The sequence below is a fragment of the Arvicanthis niloticus genome, chromosome 14 (genome assembly GCF_011762505.2).
Source record: "Arvicanthis niloticus isolate mArvNil1 chromosome 14, mArvNil1.pat.X, whole genome shotgun sequence".
NCBI classification, from domain to species: domain Eukaryota; kingdom Metazoa; phylum Chordata; class Mammalia; order Rodentia; family Muridae; genus Arvicanthis; species Arvicanthis niloticus.
Genome location: NC_047671.1, coordinates 7260111 through 7286046, shown reverse-complemented (window position 1 = coordinate 7286046; position 25936 = coordinate 7260111). Strand labels below are relative to the sequence as shown.

The window sequence follows — 25936 nt, the reverse complement described above, 5'->3', positions numbered from 1 at the left end:
GGGACCCCACTAGCTGAGCCTAAACTGACTCGTGTGAAGTTGGCACCATGCCAGTCTCCTGACCCTCAGGCAGAGATGATGATGGAAGTGAGCTACTGTCATCTTGTAAAGACAGGTAGGCTGGTAAGGAGGCTACATGTGGCTTACAAGATAGAGATACAGACAGATTTATACAAAGAGTATATGTCATTCTAGTATGGATTTCTCTCCAAATGAACCATAAAGAAACATGGGGAAGACAAGCCTTTTGCTTAAGGATTTGACCACAAGACAGCAAGACCCCACCTGTCAAACCTGTAACAGTCACTGCCTGCTCAGCATGTGTTCTGCTAGGACCTGGACTGAGACCCCTCACACAAGCTGCTGCTATGACCTCCTGATGAGGGAGGGGTCTTAGCTATCGCTCTTTGAAGCAGCTTCACACCAGTGTTGGACTTCACACTGAGGTACACACTGGACAAGAGCAAAGCCCAAGCGCTTCACCACATTCAGTCTCCTGCAAAGGCAGAAGGGCGAGGCAGCAAGCAGACTATACTCGGGCCTAGAGGCCTCAAGGCATGGATAGCCCTCAAACACTGACAGTAGCAGAGAGGGCAGAACCATGGTAGAGAAACTCATGAAAACATCTAAAAAATGGCTCCTATCTACTTGCTTGTGCAAATTTATTGCCCCCTCCATTTCTGCATTTAATATTTTAAATTATCAAAAAAAAATCACGAGCTAGATCAAGTTTTTGGTATTTGGATCACTTCGTTAGTACTAACTACTCAAATGGAGTACAGAAACGTCAAACTAATTTTAAAGGATTTTTGTGGCACTGGAGCTATATAAAACTGAATGCTAGAGAAAGTCACAGATCAAAAGACAGCAGTTTACTAGTCACATAAAACAAGAAGTGGTAATGGGTGCCATGATATTGGTACTGGATTAGGAACTAGGAAACTTGGATGATTAGACAAGTCAGACAGAGACTGGACACTGAAGTGATGACCAAGGAGTCAGGGCTGTCACTAGTATCCAGTTACATGGTGAACAGCTGAGGACTGGTGCTGAAACCCCACAGTAAGGGACTCCAGGGGCAGGACCTCTAAGCCCTGGGGGATCCTGCCAAATAGAGGTGTACTCTGATAGTGACGTCCTCAACCATGCCAGGTAGCCTGCTAACTGTGTCATTTGTGGTGAATAGCTGGTTTTGTTAGCCTTGGGCCCTGGGCTCCCTCTATCCTGTTGACCAGGGGAACACAGCCAGTTGCTAAGCTAGTGAGAGGGATGGACAGGGCTGCCCTACAGCTACTTACCCAACTCCAGCATTTGGCATGCTGGGAACCAGTACTGCCTGGGACACTGCACTGAGGTGCATGGGTAGGCCTGAGTGCTAGCTCTGAGTTCTTTCCTGCTCCTTCCTTCTGCTGCATCTACTCTGTACCCTTCCACTGAGGCAACAAGACAGGAACCAACATGATCACAGTGCTCCCGTGAATCTCTGTGGTGGGTACTGGAGTTTGACATAAATGACTTATCAGAGTTACACACAGAGATGTTGCTACAAGCTCAACTCACTGAAACAAATCAGAGAAACCCTTGGTGCTACTGACATTTAATCTCTTTATGGAAAAAACAAAAACAAAAACAAAAAAAACTGTCCTTGTCCTGCTGGAAAACTAGTAACCTAGTCTCATTTCCTAGCAAGATTCAGACAAAGTTTAAAGCTCCTAAAGTCAGAGGTCAACAATGATCTATTCTTTAGTTTTGACTCACTGAAGTATTAGAAAATGTTTATACACTTGCCTATATTCAGACAATCATTTACTACAATTTTGGTTCCTAAAACATGCACTTTAACAAAAAGACCAATCAACCAGGTAGTGGTGGTGCACACCTTTAATCCCAGCACACAGAAGGCAGAGGCAGGTGGATTTCTATGAGTGGATTTCTATGAGTTCCAGGATAGCCAAGGGTCCACAAAGAAACCCTGTCTTGAAAAATCAAAAAGGGAAAAAAAACAAAAACAAAAAAACAATCAAATAAGAAAAAAGTCTTGCATGTGTGCACGTGTGTAGGCAGGTAAAGATGTAAAGATACAGGCAGAGATAAAACAAACAATAAATGCTTCAAGAAAATGTACCAAAAGAACTAGTAAGTACAAGTAAACAGCCAGAAGTCTGAGGAGGAAGCAGAGAGCAAACACCAATTTGAAAGCATATCAGCTCACCTTGGCAGCATCAAAGTTGATGGTTCTAAGCCACACCTACTACTGACCGAGATCTGGGAGCCATCATCTGCAAGCCCACAGACCCGCAGAGTTCAGTGCCTCTGCGCTGTGTCTAACAGGGACTACACTTCAGAGGCTGGCCCCTTCACTAGGCCACCACACATGGCCCTCTTTCACTATTCCTGGCGCTGAGTGTGAGTTGGGCAGGCGCCATACCTGGTAAGCTATCTCTTCCCCAGCAGCAGAGGAAGACTGTGGGGTGTGGCTCACTAATATGACTTGTGGTGAGCCTGCTCCACCTTGGCCTGAGAGAGAGGGATCCGTGAGCAGTGCTGGGAACTGCTGACCCTGCCAAAAGAGAATTACTATTTTAGAAGTTTTCACATTATCAAACCATGTCATCTTTTTAAAATGACCTTCAGGGGTTGGCAGTGTGGCTCAGTGGGTAATATCATCTGCTACCAAGTCTAACGGCCTATGTTTGACCTTCACAGTAGAAGGAGGTAACTCTTAAAAGTTGTTCTCTGACATCCACATGAATGCCACACACAGGCCTAAACACACACACACACACACACACGCATGCACACACACACACACACACACACACACATATACATACACACACACATGCACACACACGCATGCACGAACACACACACTAAAATGTAATTAAAAGAAAAACTTGTCATGGCGCCATCACTTTGGACAGCACCATCCACCATATGACCCACAAAGAGAAATGAAACACAGGTCCACTTGATGCCAGGTAGAAGGTCTTACTCACAGCAGTCTAAAAGTGGGAATTGCTTAATTATCATCAACTTCTGCCTATGGAGATGGACTAAGGGGCATCTGTGCAAAGGAGTGATATTGTGGCCTAGCCACATAAAGAAATATTTTTCAGCAATAAAAAGGATGAAGTAGATACATGGTATATAACACGAGTGCACCCTAGAAACCTCCAAGTAAAGAGGGCCGTTCACAAAGACCCCGTGATAAAGGGTAAGGGTTGCCGAGGATGTTGGTAAGATAAAGTCAATGCCAATCATTAGCTGCATCTAGTCACCCAGCAGACAAACCTCTGGGCACTTCTATGAGGAAATCTCTAGACTGAGTTACTGAAGAGGGGAAATTCACCTACAACGTAAGCGACACATCCCACAGGACTGAATAAAAACAAGGAAGCAAATGTGCACCAGGACTCATCTCTCTGCTTCCTGACTGGGATGTAATGTGACCAAGCTGAGGAACTGACATGAGAGCTGAGGACACCAGTGATGGCAACTGTGGTGCTTTGAACGAGAATGGCCTCCACAAGCAGGCAGATGTAGTTGGAGGTTTGGTTCTCAGTTGGTAAATTGCTTAGGAAGGATTGGGAGGTGTGGCCTTGTTAGAAGTCAGTCATTGGGGGGTGGTATGGAGTGGGCCTTGAGGCTTTAAAAGCCTAGGCCAGGCCCAGGCCCATGCCTGATGCCTGCATGTTCTCTCTCTCGCTCTACCTCTCTCTCTCTCTCTCTCCCTCTCTCTCTCTCTCTCTCTCGTTCTCGCTCTCTCACTCTGCCTGCTGCCTGGGTCAGAATGTAAGCTTTAGCTACGGTTCCAGTGCCACACCTGCCTGCTTGCTGCTATGCTCCCCACCATGACAGAAGCAGCCTCTGAAACTGTAAGCAACCCTTCAACTAATGCTTTCTTTTATGAGCTGCTTTGGTTACAGTATCTCTTCACAATAATAGAAAGCAAGAAATAAAATAGCAACTAGTTCATACTTGGAACAAATTCATACTTTCTCCTTTTGTATATTGCTTTAATAAGAAAACAAAATTATATATTTAATACAGAACAAATTGATGAAACCTTTTCAGAGGGTCCTAGAAGCTCTCTCTACAGACACTCACCTGAGAGGTGATGTTCAGTGTAACCGTATCTAGCCCTCCAGACAGCATGCCCTGAGTATCAGCCAGGGTCAGCGTGACACTGGCATCAGTGCCCACACCTGATGAAGACATCACCAGGTTCTGGGCTGAGATGGCTGATGGCGACATTGGTGCTGTTGAAGGCAGGCTCCCACTCGAAGGATTAAGTTCTACAGAAGAAGCAAAACAAATCATCAGTAGTGAGCTGGGCCGTCCTGTCTGGGGCCAGACAGAGCAGTCTGAGAGGAGATCGTCTGAAGCCACTGGCACCAGTCCCCTGGCACCACAGTAAGGAAATCACCAATCCTTGATGCAAAACCAAGAGAGGCTTTCTTGGGTTTCTAAGTGCATACAGGACAGCATACTCTGCTTCTTCAGCATGATCCTGCAGGTGTGTCCAACCTTTTAATTCTCCAAAACATCATTATCATCTACAAACCTCATGCTTAAGAACCATGCAATTGAATTTACAAAAAGGAAAAAAAGATCACGCTTTAAGTAAATTCACAATTTTGTGTTGGTCTACATTCAAAGTTATCCTGTGCCACATATAATTTTGCAAGTTAGAAATCCCTGATAGAAAATAATCCAGAAGTGTGTAGATATGTCTCTGGTCCTTGTCATTGCTAGCACTGTAGAAAGAAACCACAGCAAGGATTTCTAGGACCACAGACCGCACAAGAAAGGAACCAGGTGGGAGCCATAAAACAACAAGTTATAAAACTGACTGGACAAATAAATGGGATTCTCTTGCTAGTTCCTCATGCTTAAGGTCTACTTGTTCTAAAACATAGGCTTCAAAAGAAACCTCACACTAATACTAATATGTTAGTTTAACATATCCAGCATACCACCTGTACTTTCTTTTTATGCACCAAAACCTTCAACTGTTTTCCCAAGCAGCCAATGCTGAGAGAGAGGAAGATATCCAGAGCAGAATAAGCAAAAGCAGACAAGCCCTTTCTTCCAGAAGCACACTCCTATGCCCTCCTGGCAAGTAAGATGAGCTACATAGGTTTATCTGCATCCTTCAAGGGCACCAGTACTGAGCACACCTGCACAGCCAGATCTACATGCTCTCTCACAACTCTGCATCCTTAACCTACAAACATATGCTCATCCTCCTGGACCAGCCCAGCAATGGGTATTGAGAACTCTAAAGACATACTGAAGCTGAGTTCATAAAACTATGTCCTTGTAACCCATAAAAAGAAAACAGGCTCCTGCCAACACCTCTGTGACCTGTGTGACACCAATCCAGAGCCTCTTCTAAGAGTCAGGGGCCAACAGGAAAGCCAGGCTACTTACTTGTAAGTGGAGTTCTCCAAATACAAGGCCTCCATAGATCCACACTCGTGGAGTCCCCCAATGTGCTGCACAGACCTGGAACCTTCAAAAGCAGTATAACCATTAGGAGGCTAGGACCGTGTGCACAGAAGCAGCCGCTGGGGCTCCCTCCCGCCTGCTCCCATCCTGCACAGCGCTACTGTGCAGATAGGAGGTGGGTCTGTGGAGGGCGTCTCATGCACCAGCATCCAGCGGCAGAGCTCCCGCCAGCAGGACTCCCTGTGCTGCTCCACAGATCCGTGCTCATGCACAGCTGAACAGAAATGGAGGAAAAGAAAGGTCCTTGTGACGGGTGGGGTGAGGGGCAGCGTCACGGCAACTACCTCCAAAGCCCATTAGGGTCTTTCTTAGAAATGAGCAAAATGAAGTCAACACTGCTCCTTACTACTAGGTAAGTAGTAAGAAGTACCAGAAGTCATCCTCACTCTGCTTGCTGAGGGAAAAGAACCTAAGGGCCTCTCCCCACCCACTAGTGAAATGTATCTCCAAACAGAAAGCTCCAACACAGCACAAGAAATCTGAAGAGAAAAATAAAAGTTCACTTGTTCAGGGAACAGCTTCAGATGATACCACAGTTCATATTCAACACTGACAAAGCTGTCACTAGACAAATGCCTGCCAAGAAGAGCTACCCTGAGAACAGCAGAAAGGACACAAAGCTACAACAAGAAAGCAGAGACTTTTTTCCTTAAGCGTACAATTGGGCATAAGCTATAAACAACTCTTGGTTATTATCTGTTAAAAATCTCAAGAACATACAAATATAGTTTTTAAGAATCAGACTTTATTTCCTACTTATTTTTTCTGAAATGGCTGTTCCTCCAGGACACAACTCAACAAATATTATTTTACTCTATGGTTATGATTACAGAAGTTCCTTTAAGAGGTACTGAATATGTCAGATGTGGTAGAACATGCCAGCATACAGGAGACCAGAGGAAGACGCTCAAGAGTTCAAGGATACACAGCTAGGCTACCTAATAATGTAAGATCCTGTTTACAAAAGCAAGCAAACAAACAAACAAACAAACAAAAAACCCAAAAAACATGTTCTGTGAAGTCACACGTATCAGGTGTTGGCCTTAATCCTTGGGCAAATGCAACCCTATTCAGAAAGTCCTTCCCTACACCTCCATCATGTAGGGGATAGCCTGTTCTTCTGTCTACACCTCCATCATGTAGGGGATAGCCTGTTCTTCTGTCTACACCTCCATCATGTAGGGGATAGCCTATTTTCTTCTATCTACACTGACATCATGCAGGAGATAGCCTGTTTTCTTCTAGTGCTTTAATTGTTTCAGGATCCATGTTTAGGTCTTCGATCCATTTCAGTTAGATCTATCACTCATGTGCATGATTTTATTCTTCTGCAAGTGGAAATACATCTTCCCAGCTCCATTTCTTGAGGAACATGCTTTCTTTTCTTTAGCATGTATGTTTTGGCATCCTTATCATGTACTAAGTGGTTGAAGTTAAGTGTACTCATGTTTGGGTCTTCTTCAGTTCTCTTTCATTGGTCCACATGTCTGTTTTTTATGCCAGTATTTTGTTTTTATTACTGTCTCTGTAATATATCTTCATAAAACTAAAGCCCTAACAGCTAAAGAAACAGTCAGCTGGGTGACGAGGAGGCCACAGACCAGGAGAGCCTCTCTACCAGCTGTCTTCTGACTGACAGAGGGTTAGTATTCAGAATATAGAAACAACTTAAAAAGAGGCACTCTCCCACACCCCTCAAAAAAGACCCAGCGGTCTGGGACCTGAACAGAGTTCTCACAGGAGGGTGTGACTAAGAAATATCTTAAAAACTGTTCATCATTGCTATTAACTAGGGAAATACAAGGCAAAACAACTCTGCGATGTCATCTCATCCTAGTCAGAATGGCAAAGATCATGAAAACAATCAATAATAATGTTGGACGGGGCACTCGGTAAAGAACTCCTCACTCACTGTTGGTGGGATTGCAAACTGGTACAGCTCTTCTCTGGAAATTAGTGAGAATTCTCAAAAAGCTAAAAATAAACTGCTATATATCCAAGCTGTAACATTTCTGAGCATATGCGCACAGAACTTCACATCCTAGTCCACAGACACTTGCTTGCCCGTGTATCCCAATCCAGAGAGACACCCATTGCACATTCTCGTTCATTAGAAGCTCCTAGCTCCAACTCTTCAAATGTAAGCACACATTCTGGAGTAACTACAGAAGCCCGGAAGTAAAAAGGAACACAGACACGACGGGGTTGGAGAGCAACAGAGAGGACAGAAGCGGGAGGGGTTCCTTAGGGACAGGGAAAGAGGGACATGCAGAAGGTGCTGGTGAAGGAAACAGCAGGGTACAAGTAATCTGACCAAGGAAGTGGAAAAGGAGAGGGAGGGACTCTTAGAAATGGGAAGGGTGAATAGAGAAGAGTGGGGAGAGAAAAACAGCAATAAGGATGTCTGAAAAGTCATAAGAAATCATACTATTAACTATTTACCTTAAAAAGAGACTTATAATACATGTAATTATGTTTATAAATATACATATGCAGTTTAAATGAACTCTTCTCATCTGGGCTGAAAATGCTCCCTCCAAGAGTCAAAGACCACCTTAAAAAACAAAAAACAAACAAACAAGCAAACAAACAATACCAGACATGAGTTACTGTTCAAGGCTGTCCATGGGACACTGCTCTTGCCCTGGCTGCCCCTCCTCCCCAAGAGACTGAAGGTGCATCCCTAGTGCTGAAGAGGCCTTGCACTTCAAACCAGGCCCCAGAGGCCCCTGAGCTGGAAATGACCCTGAGGCTCAGGAAACATTGTAAAAGGGTGTGGGGAGGGGTAGGGAGGAGAAAGACTTTAAGAGCCAGAGGATGGAAGTCTGCTGAAAGACTGTATTGTATTTACTAGTACCAGAAGGTGCCACACAGGCTTCTGAAAAGGGTAAGCAACCAGCAGACCTACCCAGCTATAATAGCTATAAACCAGAAAAACTGGCATGGCACAGTAACCCTAAGAGAACAGTAGTGGCACATACACCTTGGCAGTAATCAACAGCTCTCTAATTGGACATAACATCTGCTCAACAAGAGAAAACCATGCCTGGCACTGAAAACCTAGCCGACTACTCAGTGCTAGTAACATCACAGGCCTTGTAGAACAGCCTACATCCAGCACTTTACTACACCAGCATAAGCCCTAATAATTATCTAAGTACTGGTCCTTATACCCACAGTAGGTGTAGACCTCTGTGATCATTAAGAAAGCTTCTCTGCAACAGGCAGAGATCACAGAAAACCACAACTAATCAAAATTCAGAGTTGTAGACAAAATACTCCCACAAACAAGACTTGGGAAACACTGTGGAAGACAGGGTGGAAAGACTGTAAGGGCTGGAAGATAGGGGAGTCTGCTGTTTTATTGTGTCTATTAGTAATGTCACAAGCTATGCCCATAATGTCCCACCAACATGACCCTAGACATAAGCTGAACAAGGACAACAACAGACAAGCCAATGCACAGCAAAAACCCACAAGGCCTAGGCCAAGAACTACAGACAACTAGGAATGCTGAGAGCAGGACAAACAGGCTTCTTCAGGGAAACACACACCAATTAATTATCCAATAAAAATGGTCAGCCCTGAAAATACACACAAGTAACATTATTATATATAGTTATACTTAGGGATACATATGTACACATAGATGCATACACGCATGTAACAGTTAACGTAACAAGGGAGTGGATTTGCAGAGCTCGGAGGGGAGGTTGTGGAGGGAGATAAGGGCAGGGAATGACACAATTATACTCTCAAACAGAAGGAAAATCCTAATAAAGGCAGGCGCTGCTTTAAATATGTTGAGATAGGTCTTGTCTTCTAAGAAAGTGTATTGTAATTTTATAAAACTTCAGAAGTAGTTTGAAAAATAGGCATTCTATTGTCAAAGTTGGGAAGTTTTGTTTTTGAACTGTTGGGAAATAATAGACTGTTCTCAAATCTAGAGGAAACTAATGCTAAAAGAATCTCATTCAGTACTAACAAACAAAGAAATGTCTTTAAAACCAGAACTGGCTGTCCTGGAACTTATACTATAGACCAGGCTGGCCTCAAACTCACAAGTCCACCTGCCTCTCGAGTGCTGGAAGCAAAGGTATGCCCCTGAGCCTGACTTTATATGCAATACAGACAGAAGGCTCCAGAGAGCTGCTTTCAGCAGGTATCTAGGGCTGAGAGGGTCATGGCCCAGGGCAAAAAAAAAGTGTAAAGCAGGATAGAATTCTCAAATTGTCAACAGTGAACAGTTTACAAGCTTCTGACACCATTCTGAGGAGGGCTGTAGCCCGTGTGTTCGGGGCCGAGAAACTTGGCCATCAGTCTGGCACCACACATCTAACGCAGACTGGTCAATGATTTATTCCTGGAGCAGAAAGTAAGCTACTTTGTAAATTTACTGGGTGAATTGAGGCCTTAGGGGTACATAGGTATCTTAAAGTAGTAACAGGGAAACTAGGCACAAGAACTTGTGGGAAACAACAAATCAAAGAAAGGGTCTATCTAACTCTCACCTAGACCCCATAAAGTCACCAAACACTATGATGGCCCAGCCTCACAGCAGCCGGCATCAGACAGATCCATGGTGTGTTTGACAAGAATCAGCAAACAGAGGACTTCTCAACTCTCTGTGGACTTTCAGGTTGGCTTGGTACCTGCACTAGGTAGCTCTATGTCAACCTGACACACGTTAGAGGTATCTGAGAGGAGGGAGCCTCCATAGCATCCAGCTGTAGGCAAGCATGTAGGGCATTTTCTTAATTAGTGATTGATAAAGGAGGGGCCAGCCCATTGTGGGTGGGCTCATCTCTGGGATGGTGTCTTGAGTTTTATTTAAAAAAAAAAAACAAACAAAAAAAAAAACAAACAGGCTGAGTAAGCAATCCATGGGCACCAAGCCAATAAGCAGTACCCCTCCATGGCCTGTCAGCTCCTGCCCCCAGGTTCCTGCCCTGACTTCCTTTGACAATGAAATGCTATGTCCAGGTGTAAGTCACAAACTCTCCTGCACAAGGTGCTTTGGCCAAGGTGTTTCCTCAGAGCAGCAGTGACCCTGACAGAACACCACTGCTGAAGTTGGCTGCTCAACTGCCTGTTCATCTGGATCTGGAGGAACTGTCTGCATCTGAACCTGAACTCACTATTTTCTGCTCTCAAAATCTGGTTCAGCCTTTTACCTCACATCTGGAACAACTTCATTGTCAAACCATGACCCTGGCAGCTCCCTTTTGGCATTAGTCTGGTCTATTATCATTACTGAAGCCTATTAATCATTCTGTAAACCACATATATGCATATACACATACATTCACTGCATGCTCTGTGATATGATAATATTAGTGATTAAGACTTAAGTAAAGACCTACATTCATCTAATCCAGGTTAGCAGGATAGGCAGGACTGTGTGACAAAGTGTTGTCATTAAAATGGTATTGTATATATGTGTATTTTGTCTCCAAATGTTTTGGTATTCATGTATTTATATATTTGTTGTTATTTTTAAAATTCAGAAATCGCTGGGCAGAGGTAGCACATGTCTTTAATTCCAGCACTTGGAAGGCAGAAGCAGGCAAGTCTCTGAGTTCAAGGCCACCCTTGTCTACAGAGCAAGTTCCTGGACAGCTAGGGCTACACAGAGAAACCTTGTCTCAAGAGCAAATATAAAAATTTTAAAAGTTCTGAAATTGTGAAAAGAAAAAAGCATTTACTGGTTTTGGCACAGTGCACCGTGACACTAAGCCTGCAGAGTATTAGAATTATAGACATAATGCCCAGCCCCAAAATGCAGTCGAGTTCCTGAAATAGAACCCGAAGGGTTATTTACAAAGTTAGTTGGATGGTGTTTTGCTGGGACAAACACATGAAGGAATGTTTTGCTGAAGCAGACACAGGAGAGAGGATGTTTTGCTAAGGCAGGCACGTGAGAGGACACGTGATGAAGGATTCTCTGCAACAACACGCATGCATTGGTCCACCTTACATTGCATAGTTGAGATCCGTTTGTTGGGACTCCATAAAAACACACCAAAAAAACTTCTGGTGGTGTCTTGCAGTTTTTTGCCGCTTCCGCGGACTGGGGCTGTTTGGCCGAGTAATGTCAGCTGAGACAGACATGCATGGTAAGTCAAGACGGTGACGGAGGCTGAGTGTGGCTTGCTTACAGAGCTGGCTATGCGACCCTTATGAGCCTCACGTGTTTGTTCATCTTCACTTCCCTGAGATGTTCTGGTGTCCCTCCTGGTCCCTTCTGCTGACTCAAGCTGAGGCTGAGGCCTGGCTGTCTCTACTAAATAGTGCCACTGCTGCTGATTCATGCTTGCTATCCTGACTTTACCAAACTGGACTGCTGGCCAATCTGTGACGTGTCTGCAAATGGATTGAGCTGCCACTGCTGACCTGTGAACTGAACTGCCAATTTCTAGAGAAAACAGGTGGGAGTTGCTCCAAAGAACCTTTCTAAACAGGTCCACTCCCCCCATCCTTTCTAAACAGGTCCACTCCCCCCATATCTTCTCTTACCCACTACGTCTAGTAGGTGGTGGGCTACAAGGTTAAAGCGTTTAAGGACCATCATTAAGAAGTTCTGAAAAAAGTTAAAGTTACAACTTCCTTCATTTATGAAATTCTAGCTAGCTCCTTACCTAGATATTATACTGTCTGTCACAGTTATTACAGATATTATAATGTCCACGGCCACATGCCTGCCTAGTTTGATACAATAATACTGCCATGTCCTTTCTTTCCGACCAGTCACTGGTCACAGATACCAGCAGGCTTCCAGACTCAGTCAGGCAGAGTGTCCCTGTGCTGACAGCCTCCTGCCGGCATCGTTCCACTGCTCACTGGCATGCACAAGACAGACACCTGCAATGTGCTCCTGAGGAAACATCTGATACTGGCTCAAAATCTGCCCAACTTAAATAACATTTTGTTCACCACATATCATACTGTGCATTATACAAAGCAAGTGACAATGTGTATATGGCATCGAGATTCTTTCAACAAGTGGCACGCAAAGCTCCAAGTAACCAACCAGAAATTGTCTCACACAACAAACCGTTTAAGTTAAAAAATAAAAACAAAAAATATCATAAACTGCTACTCTTTTACTATACCCATAAACAATAGTGTAAAAATATGGCCAACTAGAGAAAAACAGGAAATACAAAGGCAAAAAACTTGACTTCTAAGCTGTTAGCAAGAATTCTATGTATGTTTTTTAATAAGTCCTAGCATATATCCAACTCTGAGAGCACTCAAAAAAAAAAAAGTTTTCAATAAAACAGCTTTTCACCACTGCCCTGATCAAAACAGCTTTCTTTCTTTCTTTCTTTCTTTCTTTCTTTCTTTCTTTCTTTCCTTTTTTTTTTTTTTTTTTGGTTTTTCGGTGTAGTTCTGGAAGACTCAGAAATCCCCTGCCTCTGCCTCCCAAGTGCTGGGATTAAAGGCGTGTAGCACCACCGCCCGGCTCAAAACAGCTTAAACACCCTTCTGTATTTGTAACTTTAGAACTCAGAATGTATAATCAAAACAGAAGGGTTACTGAATCACGACACCCAATGTTCATGTGCATTGTCCTGCAGCTGGTGAAAGTCATGGTGTGCCATTCAGGAGTAAGACCCTCCTGACTACAAAGCTTTTACTTTTTCATTTTCTTCTTCATAACCCTTATCTCAGTTCCACTCTTAATTTTTGTGGAAATCTCACTGAAACTGAAAACAAACCCACAACCGTGGACTGGCCTGGCAGTCGGCTGCCATGATTCCATGCATTCCAATTAAACTTGGATGCTCCCTCCTCCATACCAGGTCCTCCAGGATTTAGCAGGATCTCTGCTAAAACGCTCTTGCTTGTAACTCAGTGCTGTGAGGTAGTTGTGAGATGTAATGTCACTGTGAGAAAACAGGGTGGGGTGCAGCTGCCTGCCCACCCTGGGTTTACTCCCTAGTGCTGTGCATCCTGGAGGTGATGCTCTGAACCAGAAATGTCCCCCTACGGCTCATGTATTCCAATCCTTCTTCCCCATTGGGAGGGACACTATGTGAGAAGGCTGTAGAGCCTTTGGGGGGGGGGGGCAGGTCACTGGGGAAGGCTTGGAAAGGTTACAGCCTCACCCCACTTCCGGTCACTCTTCTCTGCTTCATTTGTGCAGTCGAGATGAGACCTCTCAACCTTTGGCTCCTGCTGCTTGCTACCATGCCTCACCTGTCATCATGGCCTCTCCCTCTGGAACCATAAACCAGATAAACTTTCCCTGTCTAAGTTGCTTGGTCATGGTACTTTATCACAGCAACAATATAGATTAATACCCTGGGCACAGTGGTGTGTGTGTGCTTACACTCTCAGCACTGAGGAGGCAAGAGAAGGATGATCAGAGATTCAACAGTGAGTTTGAGGCAGGCCTGGGCTACATAAAACACTGGCTTTTTGGTCTTTTTTTTTTTTTAACATGAAGAACTGAAGGATGCAGAGCGAGGAATCCTGTGAACAAAGGGACCAGGCCCATGTCACACAAGCCAGAGTGCACCATGAGAGTGAGCCAGAGGAACAGGAGGGACAGCAACGAGGGGCTGACAGGTTAGGCCAGTGGCTAACATTAGGGTGACTTGTTAATGTTAAGTGTATTTTATTGCAATAGTATTCATCGATTTATTTATCAAATTTTTTCAATGTTTGGAACTTTCTACACAATCCCAGTAGTGTCCTAAAAATATAAGAGTAGGTGACACCATGGAGGGGTTCAGACAATTTCTTCTTGTGCACAGCTCAAATGAGTGATACTTCTTTAATATACAGAACAAGAACAAGAATTAGGAAGTTAACTGCTCATCTCTACTAAATAAAAATATATACCAAAAGTAGCCAACCTAAACATTAGTTACAGCATCAACTCTACAGAACCAGAAAGTCATGTAAGAAATCAGATTTTTGCCTCTGATACTAGATTTCACTAGATTTAAAGCTGCCAGATAAATGAAATACAATTATCTTTATGCAAAACCAGTGCTGAAAAACACACATACAAGATGGCCTTATGCTGTGGGCCGAAAGATGTCCACAGTGTGAACTTACTAACCAGAGATCGTCAGTGTGATCTCCTGTGGAGAGCCTGAGGATGAAGAGGAGGTGGGGCCGGCGGCCTGGGCTAGGACCTGGCTGAGACTGGAGTTGTTGATGGTCAGGGTGATCTCATGCGGGCCCGTCGACGTGGACACGAGGCCTTGTGAAGTCATCACTTGAGTGAGGTCTTGCGTCCCTGCTCATCATAACAAAGCAAATAACTGAGACCTAATGCACACACTTCTTCTGGTTTATAGGAAAAGCATCTTAGTTAAAACATTATTTTTAAAAGACAAAGACTCAGATAAATTATCAACTATTTCTAATTGCTTTATCTGAAAGGATAAAACTTGCCCTAGAGTTCACAGGCTCTAGATCTGATTCCCCAGTACACAAAAAAGGAAAAGAAAAAAAAAGAAAGAGAAGAGACGGGGTGAGATGATGAAATCAAAGGCTGGTGAGCGCAGCGTTCAGTAACAGTAAAATGGACATACTGAATGATCACCACTGAAACCAAGGATGCTGGAGGATTTCTGTTTTGTTGGTAAGCTTTACAAAGAAATGAAAACTGTCACTACACTGACCTAATGCCACATGTGTTACCATGAGCAACAACATGAGCTCCCAGGTTTCAGTCAGAGAGCAGCACTGGCACTTACCGCTGCTGCTGGTGGTCAGCACAGAGTCCTGTTCAGACAGTGGGCCAATGGTCAGGTTGGCAGATGTCACTGTGGGCTGTAAGGACAGGCCTGAGATAGGCTGGATGACAACACTGGCTGGGACGGTGCTGTCTGACGTCTGCAGAGCACTGTTCTGGGAGGCTGTGCCAGACTCCCCTGTGATGGGCTGAGTAAGCAGGTTGCCCTGTTGTAGTGTTTGCTGCAAAATGCTTGGATCAATCTGTAAAGCAACAGATTTTCGAGGTAGAAGTGTTCTGCTTCTGTGTGGCTTAGACAATGTCAAACCACAGAAAACTACAGTAGTCACCATACCTGCAATGTGATATTGTTGATGCTGGAGGCATCGATTCCAGAAATCTGAACATTTGGTCCAACCAAGTTAGCAGCCAGCTGTAACTGGATGCCTTCCAGAGTGGCCAAACTTCCATCAGTCAAAGACACTGTCAAGTCCCCACCAGCTAATCAGAGAATGAGAAACAAAAGGACTTAATTTAATACTGTAAGTGTTTTAAAACTGGAAGAATTCACTCTTCCCATAGAGATTTTAGAAAAAATAAAAATTTTTACATGTTATGTTAAGGAATACAAATATTTTTACTACAAATATGTCTGTATTATCTGCCTATAACAAAACAGCCCCTGTGAAATAATCTTACCTATTTCAAACGGCAGAAAACAGACTAAAAACAGACTATTGATTGGCCGGTGATTTAATAGAACAGCAACCACTGATGGTCAGTCTAGCTCTCTCATGCCTCAAGTGGAGAGACACAGAAGGAGAAGACCCGCAGGATGCAACGGGGGCAAGAACTGTAGCACTTACTTACACATTTAATACCTTTGACACACGTGCAAGCAATGACAACAGGATAACTCCACTAGATTAAAGTCATACAAATGCTAACTGGGAGGGAAGGGTGTTTAGACTCACTGAAGCAAAAGCTTATTAAAGTAGAAGTGTTAAAGCAGACACAGTGGAAGAAGAAATGGGAACTCAACTTTCCTTGCTGCCTTGTGAGGGAGAGAGGCTCACAGAGTTTCTTACTGTGGGAATAGAGGAGAGGACACATGTTGGTTTCCTACCTGAAACAGAGGCAGGAAGGATAGCCTGGCCCACCAGGCCTTGCTGAAGCATATTCTGATCAAACTGCCCTGCTAGAACAGAGTTGTTCATGATGAACACACTGGGGTCAGCGGAAGAGGAGTTGAGAAGGTTCACAGACTGGAGACTTTCTGACGAGCTCCGTGTCACAGGCTTTCTGGCCTTCTTTGGGTCAGATTTGTAATGAAATTGCATATGAGTCTTCCTTCGCCCAGAAGTGCGGAAGCGCAGCTCACAGTGAGGGCACTTGAAAGGCTTTGCTCCTGTGTGCAGACGCATGTGTACCTTCAGACTTCCCTTTGTGGAGAAGGCATTGCTGCAGACATGACAGCTAAACAGCTTCTGACCTGTAAGAAGAGCAGGAAGAGTGAGCAGGAGCTTGTGACAACCTGAGCTCACAGAAACCCTCTACCAGACAATACAGACACAGTGTGCTGGCTTCATACACCAAGTACATTAGGCTCTCACCAAGAACTCTATGACAACGGGTAACAGCAGAGACCTACTCACACACTGTCTACAGTCTGCAGTTAGCATTCCCACAATCCTCTGAGACTGTGTCCTGAAATCATCAGATTCCACTTGGAAGAATGAATGTGCACAGGGAACATCCTGAGCCCACAGGTAGGCCCTGTGTCTAGTGTTACGTACCACTCCTCTGGATCTTCTCATGATCACCTACATACACAAATGACACTGACACTGACACTGACTGCCCTGGAAGAACTCAGGATCAGACACTTAGGAAATAAGTATTGCTTTTTGCCAGGAATGATCAGGCAGACTCAGAGGCTATAGTAAACCTGTGATCCCATACTGCTCTAGGGTCTCCAGAGGAAGAAAGACACCTCTTTACCTATGTAGCCTAAGCTGAACTCCCACCCGCGCTAATGCTGGACTAGCTATGCTAACCACAAGGAATACCACCAGGCACCTAACATATGAACACAGTGTGCCGGACTTAGAAGCAAGCTGGGGACAGCTATCCCATGCACCCTCAGCAAGTTTATAACACAACATAAGGGACAGACACTGGGAACCTGATGAAACAACAGGAAACTGTCTGAGAAACTCTTAATAGGTGAGTTCATCCCTGTGTAGTTGCCAATAATGGTCCATCAGGGAAGAATGATAGAACTTCACACAAATGTATGAAAGTCCAACTGTAGATATTTGTTCAATTTTATGATCCAAACTTTTGGAATATGGTTAACTTGACAACGCTACCTAGTGGACGACAGTAGCAATGACTGACGTTCACTGCAGAGTTCCTACGCTCCTACATGCGAACACACTTCCGGCTAGTCATGTGTTAGTACAAATACAATCCCCATGGAGTTGGGACGACTGTGCTGCTTTTAGCCTCAGGTCACACAAGGGTTCTGTGGCTTGGAGAAGATACCTTACAACTGCAGAACTCAGAGCAAAGGCTTGTGCTTTTTAAATTTTCAGATTGTCAAATCATATGATGAAAGAGCCAAGAAAAGAAGGCACTGTTGTCCCCTTGGTAACATTTTTCTCCTCACATAAAAAGATAATGCAATCTATTAACTCTCAAGAGAATTTCCAAACATCAGCAAAATGAATCTTTGGCCCAAATGAGACTAGCAGGGAACTGTGAGAAAGAACTGAGTGAGAACATGGGTGATTTATAATTTGATTTTTGAGATTTTTTTACCCCTCACCCATTCAAAGAGTTAGATCATTTTCCTTACATAGAAATAAACAACCCAAACCTCTTACATCTGTTTTCATGGTTCCTAATTGTGAGCTCTCTATAATTCTGAGACATTTGTGTGAAGCATCAGGACAGCCCTGAGGCACCTGCAATGGTGAGGGCCACTCCTTACCTGTATGGGTCTTCACGTGGCAATCTAGCGTGGACTTCACAGTAAAGCTCTTTCCACACTCATCACACTTATATGGCTTTTCTCCAGTATGGATTCTAACATGCCTAGTAAAAAAGCATTTCTAATTAAAAGCTTTTATTGTTAACTACATACATATTTTAAACTTTTTAGCTTTGCTGCATAACAAAATGTGCAGTCCACACAGCGCGCCCTGTCTGAAGATTTACAGCTCTGCTGGTTACTGAGGTGCTTGCAGAGCCTTCCCTGCTGGCTCCAGTACCTCCTCAAGCCAAGCTTAGTGTCCTGCCTGCACACTGGATACTGGCATCTGGCATGGCTTGGTTCTTCCCACTCTACACAGCCCTGGAGCTCCTCCACGTTCTCCTGAGTTAAGAGTCTATGAGGATTTGAACAGGAATGGCCCCAGAGACTCACATGGGTGAATGCTTGGTCCATAAGAAATGGCACTATTAGGAAGTGTGGCCTTGTTGGAGTAGGTGTGCTTTCTTGAAGGAAGTGAGTCACTGTGGAGGCAGGCTTTTTGGTGTCAGAAGCTCAGGCCAGTTCATTCCCTGCTCCTTGTGATCTGGATGTAGAGCACGCTGCCATGCTTCCCTCCATGATGACAATGAACTGAACCTCTGACCTTATAAGAGCTGCTTTGGCTATATGTCTGTTCCCAGCATTGGAAGCCTCACTGGGGACAAACAGGGTCCCAGGTTCCTCCCCACACTGCCACACTCCATGCTGCATGTCAATCATCAGTCAGCTGCTAACTGTGACATCTGCTGGTGGCTAGTCTGTCCTGTGTTCTCACCCTGATGCCCACCCTCCCCTCTGTAGAAGATACCTGCCAGTCTTCAATACCTGACACAGACAAACAGTGTTCTTCAATTAAGTCAGCTCATTTTCTACTTCTATCACAATCATATAGAAAAATGCATAAGCAATGGAGGTCCTCGTGACTGTTCTACATGAGCTCACTAAAAGTTCACGCAGGCTTAGAACTACATACCCACAGATAACTTCGCACACTAGAGTGAAAAACACTGAAGTGCACATTCAAGTCTGCAAGCGCTGCAGACAGGAGTGGCAGCAGCCTCACCTCACCAGGTCACTGGGCTTCTTGAAGCTCTTAGGACAGTACGTGCAGCAGTTGGCGTGCTTGGGCTCAGCCTCTAGCTCTGCTTGCTTATCCTTCATCTCGCTGATGCGGTCCTTCTCTGCAGCGGACTGCACCAGGACCTTCTCAGACACAGTAGCACTCTCCTGGGGCTGAATTTTGGCCAGCTGGGCTGTCTCCTCCTCTGTGAAAGTAATGACCTCAGGACGAGGCTTTCTGGATGCACTTCTGTCAGAATTTTCTTCGTCTTCCTCCACACATGTGTCTATGAGAAAAAGGGTAGAAAAATCAACAATAAAAATCAAGTTTCAAAACAAGCAAATGAAGATGAGGCATGTAAGGTTAGAGTCAGTAAGCCGCGTTTCAGGCAGCACACAGCTGCTTTCCCATCTGGGGCTAATGGAGCTCACCTGACCAGTGAGACCATGAAGACAAGTGAGAGAGGCACCAGAAGAGACCACTGTGGGGAAAGGCTGGCTTTGGCCAGCTACAGGGCCAGCAGGAGTTTAACAACCATCACGGCCCAGAAAGCCAGGATTCATAGACTATGTGACTATGGGCCAAAATCAATTACTAGGTAAATAAAACCAGATGCTCAAAAATCAGAGGCCAACTTAATAAAATTACAAAAAAAAAAAAAACTCAATTAAAGAGAATGAGTGGAGAGAAGAAACTTTTAAAATCTTTCCCTCTCTCTTCCTCCTCCTCTTCTTCTTCTTCTTCTTCCTCCTCCTCCTCCTCCTCCTTCTTCTTCTTCCTCTCCCTCTCTCTCTCTCTCTCTCTCTCTCTCTCTCTCTCTCTCTCAGACACACACACACACACACACACACACACACAAACACACACACACAAACACATGGACACTGAATGGCTGGGTAAGAACTGCAGTCATTAACATGCCAGTGCTGTGTGCTGGCAGCACCTGTGAAATAAAGCATGTCCATTCTAACCCAACTTCATTTGTAGGTTTACTAGAATAAAGCCATCGATGAACAGGAGATGCATGAACACTGAGTGATAAGCTCAGGGTGAGGGAGCTGGAAGAAGCAACCCATGTAGTATGTGGTAGGAAACAAACTGCAGTGCCCAGTGTGAAGTAAATGAGATACTACACTGTGATACTGAGCATACCTCTGGCCAGAAGGAAACGCTCACAGGTCGCTCTACAATTTCAGGGGAGATGAAAAATGAGCTCTGCCTTGATTCACAGCACATCTAATAACTCCATGTAGGCATGTTGTACACGTGTGCTTACTGCATCACACAGCACACAGCACAAAACACAACTACATATATGCATCTGGTGCACATCTATGCCAAATATCTGTACAAACCTTAATGGAGGAAAATGAAAGTTCTGGATCATAGACTCACAGCCCAGCAGCCCAGCTAGAAAATGCACTCAGAACAATGTTCACCTGGTGCCGTGGCACGAGCACATGCTGGACAGAAAGCCACGTCGGCGTATGTGGACTGGATAGCCAAACACGTCTATGTCTTCACTGTGCATCTCTGGACTTTCTCTCAGGGGGCATGCAGGCTTCCACATTCAGAAAATAAAGCTACACACACACACGCACACGCACACACATATATTAATTTAAGGGCTTCTCAGATGCAGGTAAATGCACTTGCTGCACAAGCCTGGCAACTCAAGCTCAGTTCCCGGGTCCCCGTGAAGGGGGAAGGAGAGAACCAAGTCCACAAGTTGTCCTCTGACCTCCACACATGTGCCCTGGCATGTGCACCCACATACACAAATCATTTTCATTCATAATAATTTTCAAATTAAAAATTCAAGGTACTACTAAGCTTAATTTGTAAGACTACAGTATTCAAATGGATTTATAATTTACTACTAAACTGACATTTGACCAGTAAAGTTTCAATCCAAACTAGAACTACCTCCTCCCTCCGTCTCTGCAGCTGCTGAGGCTGCAGACGAAACTGCTTGGTGTCTCTTCATGTGCTTTCTGCAGTGGATTGCAGTGCGGAAGCCCTCTTCACAGAATGGACACTTGTAAGGCTTCATGCTCATATGTGTGGCCATGTGCCGCGTGAGGCTCCCATTGGTGGTGAAAGACGCATTGCAGATGCTGCAACTGAATGCCTTGACACCTACATCAACAGACAAAAACACATCACAGGAAGTGTTACTCCAGCATCTGGAAATCATAGGCACGCAAGGACACACAAACTCGTAAAAGCAGAGTATATGTGGCTTACAGGGGACGAGATTTCAACTGGATAGTGCTAGAAACAGACACTAAGACAGCATGTCTGATGACATTCTCTCCTACAATGAACAGCCTTGAGAGGATGCTGCTCACAGCAAACCAAGACGGCCCTGTCTGATACAACAGTGCCTCAGAAGCAGCAGCTACCTGACTCTGCCCTCCCTCGATAAACTGATTCTCCCTGCCTTCTGAACAGAGAACTTCCTATGTACCACTATCCTAGAACCAACTTCTCAACAGCCCTTAAAATCACTCCCTAGTCACCAACAGACTCCTCCACAGGCTTTTCTTCTTTGCGCATGTGTGAGTGGTACACCATCATTTTCAAATAAAGCCATATACAGTATACATATTGATGTTAAATGTGTAAGCATATTAAATGGAATGTATGTGTTCAATGGGTAACTATAATCTAATCACAAACCATATATCTGCTAAAGATTCAATAGTCATAAATGGCCATGCTATATTTTTAAAAGATTAACCAAATTGATGATGATAAAACAATCAACCTAACTTTGAATAGGAGAACGATTAGAAATGACAATTCTCAGCAAGTGCATAGGAAGAGGTTCAACACCATGGACCACTCAGAATAGACAAATCAAACCCCAACAAGTGACAGCTACCCACTCAAGAATGGTGTTAGCAAGAAAACACACAATCCAATGCTGTGATCTGAATGTGGAGGAATCAGACCTTCATACATGTGCTGGACGACATGTTACTTGATAAACAGGTTTTTTTGGTTTTTTTGGTTTTGTTTTTTTGTTCTTGGTTTTTGGAGACAGGGTTTCTCTGTGTAGTCCTGGCTGTCCTGGAACTCACTCTGTAGACCAAGCTGGCCTTGAATTCAGAAATCCACCTGGCTCTGCCTCCCAAGTGCTGGGATTAAAGGCGTGCGCCACCACTGCCCAGCTGATAAACAGTTTATATTGAACATGAAAGTTTACAGGTGCATTGCTTTTGTGTGTTTTGAACCCGGGTTTTGCACATGCTGGGTTCTCCAGTAATCACCATCCCTAGAGGCATTCCCAGCCCTAAAAGGGCGACTCTTATGGCCCAGCAATTGTATTCCTTGATGATAAAGCCCAGTCCATATACACACAAGTCAAATAGTAGATTTAATCAACATGTAAATTAAACTTGCTTTGTCTGCATAATGAAATAGTATGGATCATAAAAAAAGGATTGTATTATTAACACATGTTACAATACAGATGAGCCCTGAACAACGTGCTGTACTACATGAAAGAATATGATGACCACTACAGACCATCTATGAGCTCACTTGTGGGCAATATTTACAACAGGCATCTACAAAGGCAGAGATAGATCAAGGATAATTAATTTATAGCTGGTGATATTAAAAGAATAGGGGAGTGAATGACAAAAGGTCTAGATTTTCTTTTGGATGCAATAAAAACATACTAAGAACAGATGGCAGTGCTTTCAGCACTCTGTAGACAGGTAAAACCACTGTGAGTAAACAGAATGATGGATGGATTACATCAATGAAGCTATAGCATGAAAAGAAAAAAGTCATAATGTCTACAGGAAACAGACAGTAACCTGTGTGTGTCTTCTCGTGGGACTTGAGGACACCAGAGGAGACAAAACCACGCCCACAGAGCTTGCACTTATAGGGCTTCTCCCCCGTGTGTGAACGCACATGCTGCTTCAAGTGGCTGGACTTCTTGAAGCCTTTGTTGCAATAGTCACACCTAGAAATGAAACACAGAGAACTCAGGCCCTGCTCACTCAGAGACGATTACTGAGCAGCCCGATACCAGACAATCAGGAGAGTAGAGCAGTTTCAGCATGGTCACCAGGTGGTCAGTGTCCTTGAATAAACCATGGTGCTACCCCACATTCAGGGACTACAATACACAGTACAAAACAGGGGCAAGGACAATTAACTGCTAGATCAAGTTCTGTACAGGATATTAGCAATCTTCAGTGTATTATTTTAAAATCGGTAAATGCTATAACTCGGCAGGACACAAAGCACTTAATGTAATCATTAAACAAGCATGAGAACAGCTGTCTGGATGCCTTATAAACAGAGGATAACAAAGCCTATTTCATAACCCAAGAGAACTGAGCTGCACAGCCCTTGGCCATTGCAGGTGTACAGTCAGCACTGCCGCAAGAGCTGGGTCTGTGTAGTGATTACCTGTAAGAGCGCCTGCTCTGGTCCTCGCTGTCCTCCAGGAACTGTGGGCGTTGTGTTTGTAGGTCCAGATCCTCTTGAGATGACTCTGGAAGCAAACGGGTTGCCTAAAATGGTCAGAAATATAAAGCAAGAATATATAAATATCTATTAATAAGTATAAGATGGCTCAATAATACCAAGGAAATAAATGTTCATGATGCAGTTTTAAGAGAAAAACCACAAGTAATCCATTGTAATCATTTGAAACAGAGAAAGTATAAATCATTGACACAGATATGATTAAGTATGTATTTATTTTTTACTAAGCTATTCACTGGTTGTTTGAGACAGAGTGTAGGTCTAGTTAGCCAGAGTTAGACTGGCATTTGCTAAGTTGATTAAGCTTGTCTCAAACTCATGACCCTCCTAGCTCAGCCTCCCAAGTGTTGGGATTATAGACTGAACTTCCATGCCTCACTAATAACCAACTTTATTTAGTACAAAGTAGAAACAAACACGATTTATCTTAGTGAGAGATTACTCTTTCATCAGCTTGAGTCTACTACCTGTGAATGACTAGATCTTAAACACCCTATATTCTAAAAGATTGGCTGCTACTCTGTGACACTATTGGTGACTGGTAGAACTTTCGTGAGGAGGACCCATTTGGAGACTACTGTTATTGAGGGCATGCACGTGTTGGGGGAACAGGAATCTTTCCTTCCTCATACAGATCCAACAAAGTAAGCATTTTCTTCCACCACATGTGCCCCCAGGATACTCCTATGCCATGCCACAGGGCTCAAAGCAACAGACCTTGAAAGTCATGGACTAAAATCTCTGAATTTGTGATGAAAGTAACCCTCTCCTGGTTTTAGGTTGTTTATCTGCGGTACACTGTCACATCAGTGGAACGTTAACACACTGTTGTGAATAAATAAGCTACCTCTGAAAAGATAAAGACTTTTGTCATGAGACCGAGGGAAAGAAAATCCACCTCTACCTCTCAGAGACAGTACCACAGAACAGCCACCCTGACCTCTGACCTCTGTCCTGACAAGAGGCCCACAGCCCACAGCACCACAGAAGCACTCAACACAATCTTCTCAGTGTTTCTTGACTTCAAACTAAATCCTGCTCACACTGGACAAAGAGCAAACAGACTTGACAAGAGCTGGATAACTAAAGGGCAGGCTGAAACATGCTTGCACAGGGATGGAAGCAGTTGCCTTTTGATTTGTCCATCCACCTTCCATGCACAAATGAGACAAAGCCCCGTGCATCCATCTTGCTGCATCCCTTGCACTACGCAGGCAAAGCTCTACCCAGAGGGCTGTGCAGTCAAGCTGAGCTACTACACTGATGCACTCCACATCAGTCAGCACCTGCTAAAAGTATATGGCTTCTCCCTATAGCAACTGCTCTGATTTTTGCATGCCCACTACTAACATCAGTAGATTTTTAAAAATTTAACTATTGATCTGTTTGTCATTTTAATAGTATTTAAAAACTTGCAAAAGAAAAAAAATCAAACAAACACTTCAGTGTCCCTAATCTGAGTAAGAGAATAAAAATTAGTTATGAATAAAAATGTTATTTTTCAGGAAACCTATTACTTAAACAAATAAAGAATATTTTGTATAATATTTGTTTTTAACATGTCAACAATAATTCTATTTTCCTTCTAATAAAAGCAATATTCTTATATAACAAACTAGTAAATCCAGCTTCTGATATAACACACCAGTAAATCGGTGGTCTTCAGTCAAAATGGCAAAGGTGCCCATGGTGTTTAATAATCTGAAGTACTGCAAGATGCTTCGCACAGGATGCATCAGATGTAGCAACCCGAGTGTCCCAGATATAGGTGTGCCATAAAAGTGCATTCTGAATGATTCCAGCAGCAGACAGAGAGACGTCTGCTGGCTGAGGTGCTATCCAGCCCTTCTCCTCATACTCACCACATTGATGGCATCAGAGCTTGGGACCTGCAGTAAGTTTTGCTGGTGGAAACTTGTGGACAAGGCCTGGGACTCGAGAGTGCTAGAGTCCTGCAGCTGCTGCACAGGTGGGAAGGAAGTCTGCTGACTGTACGTGTCAGTCACTGTGAAACCTGAAAGAAATTAGTGAGGAACTCTGCAGCAAGTGCTAGCTACACAAAAGTACAAGTAAAATTACAAAGAAGATGTGTCCAGACAGTTTCTGCTTCCCGCGTGAG

The 25936-nt window shown here is 44.0% G+C and overlaps 1 protein-coding gene across 9 annotated transcripts in view; it reads right to left on the bottom strand.

Moving 5' to 3' along the window:
• Positions 1-25936, bottom strand: part of Znf236 (zinc finger protein 236) — a 93645-nt gene that overhangs the window by 13219 nt on the left and 54490 nt on the right. For 7 of the 9 annotated variants that reach the window (XM_034517859.2, XM_076912362.1, XM_076912363.1 and 4 more), the window contains 12 exons: positions 25680-25831; positions 23740-23843; positions 23136-23287; positions 21232-21444; positions 19309-19591; positions 18204-18307; positions 16335-16700; positions 15564-15709; positions 15231-15471; positions 14588-14767; positions 4111-4298; positions 2429-2560 (listed from right to left, as the gene is read on the bottom strand). In XM_034517859.2, coding sequence (XP_034373750.1) covers positions 2429-2560; positions 4111-4298; positions 14588-14767; positions 15231-15471; positions 15564-15709; positions 16335-16700; positions 18204-18307; positions 19309-19591; positions 21232-21444; positions 23136-23287; positions 23740-23843; positions 25680-25831 — 2261 coding nt within the window. Of the gene's footprint in view, positions 1-2428; positions 2561-4110; positions 4299-5436; positions 5519-14587; positions 14768-15230; positions 15472-15563; positions 15710-16334; positions 16701-18203; positions 18308-19308; positions 19592-21231; positions 21445-23135; positions 23288-23739; positions 23844-25679; positions 25832-25936 lie in introns of those variants that run through there. The other 2 variants (XM_076912365.1, XM_076912359.1) reach the window with 2 other exon arrangements.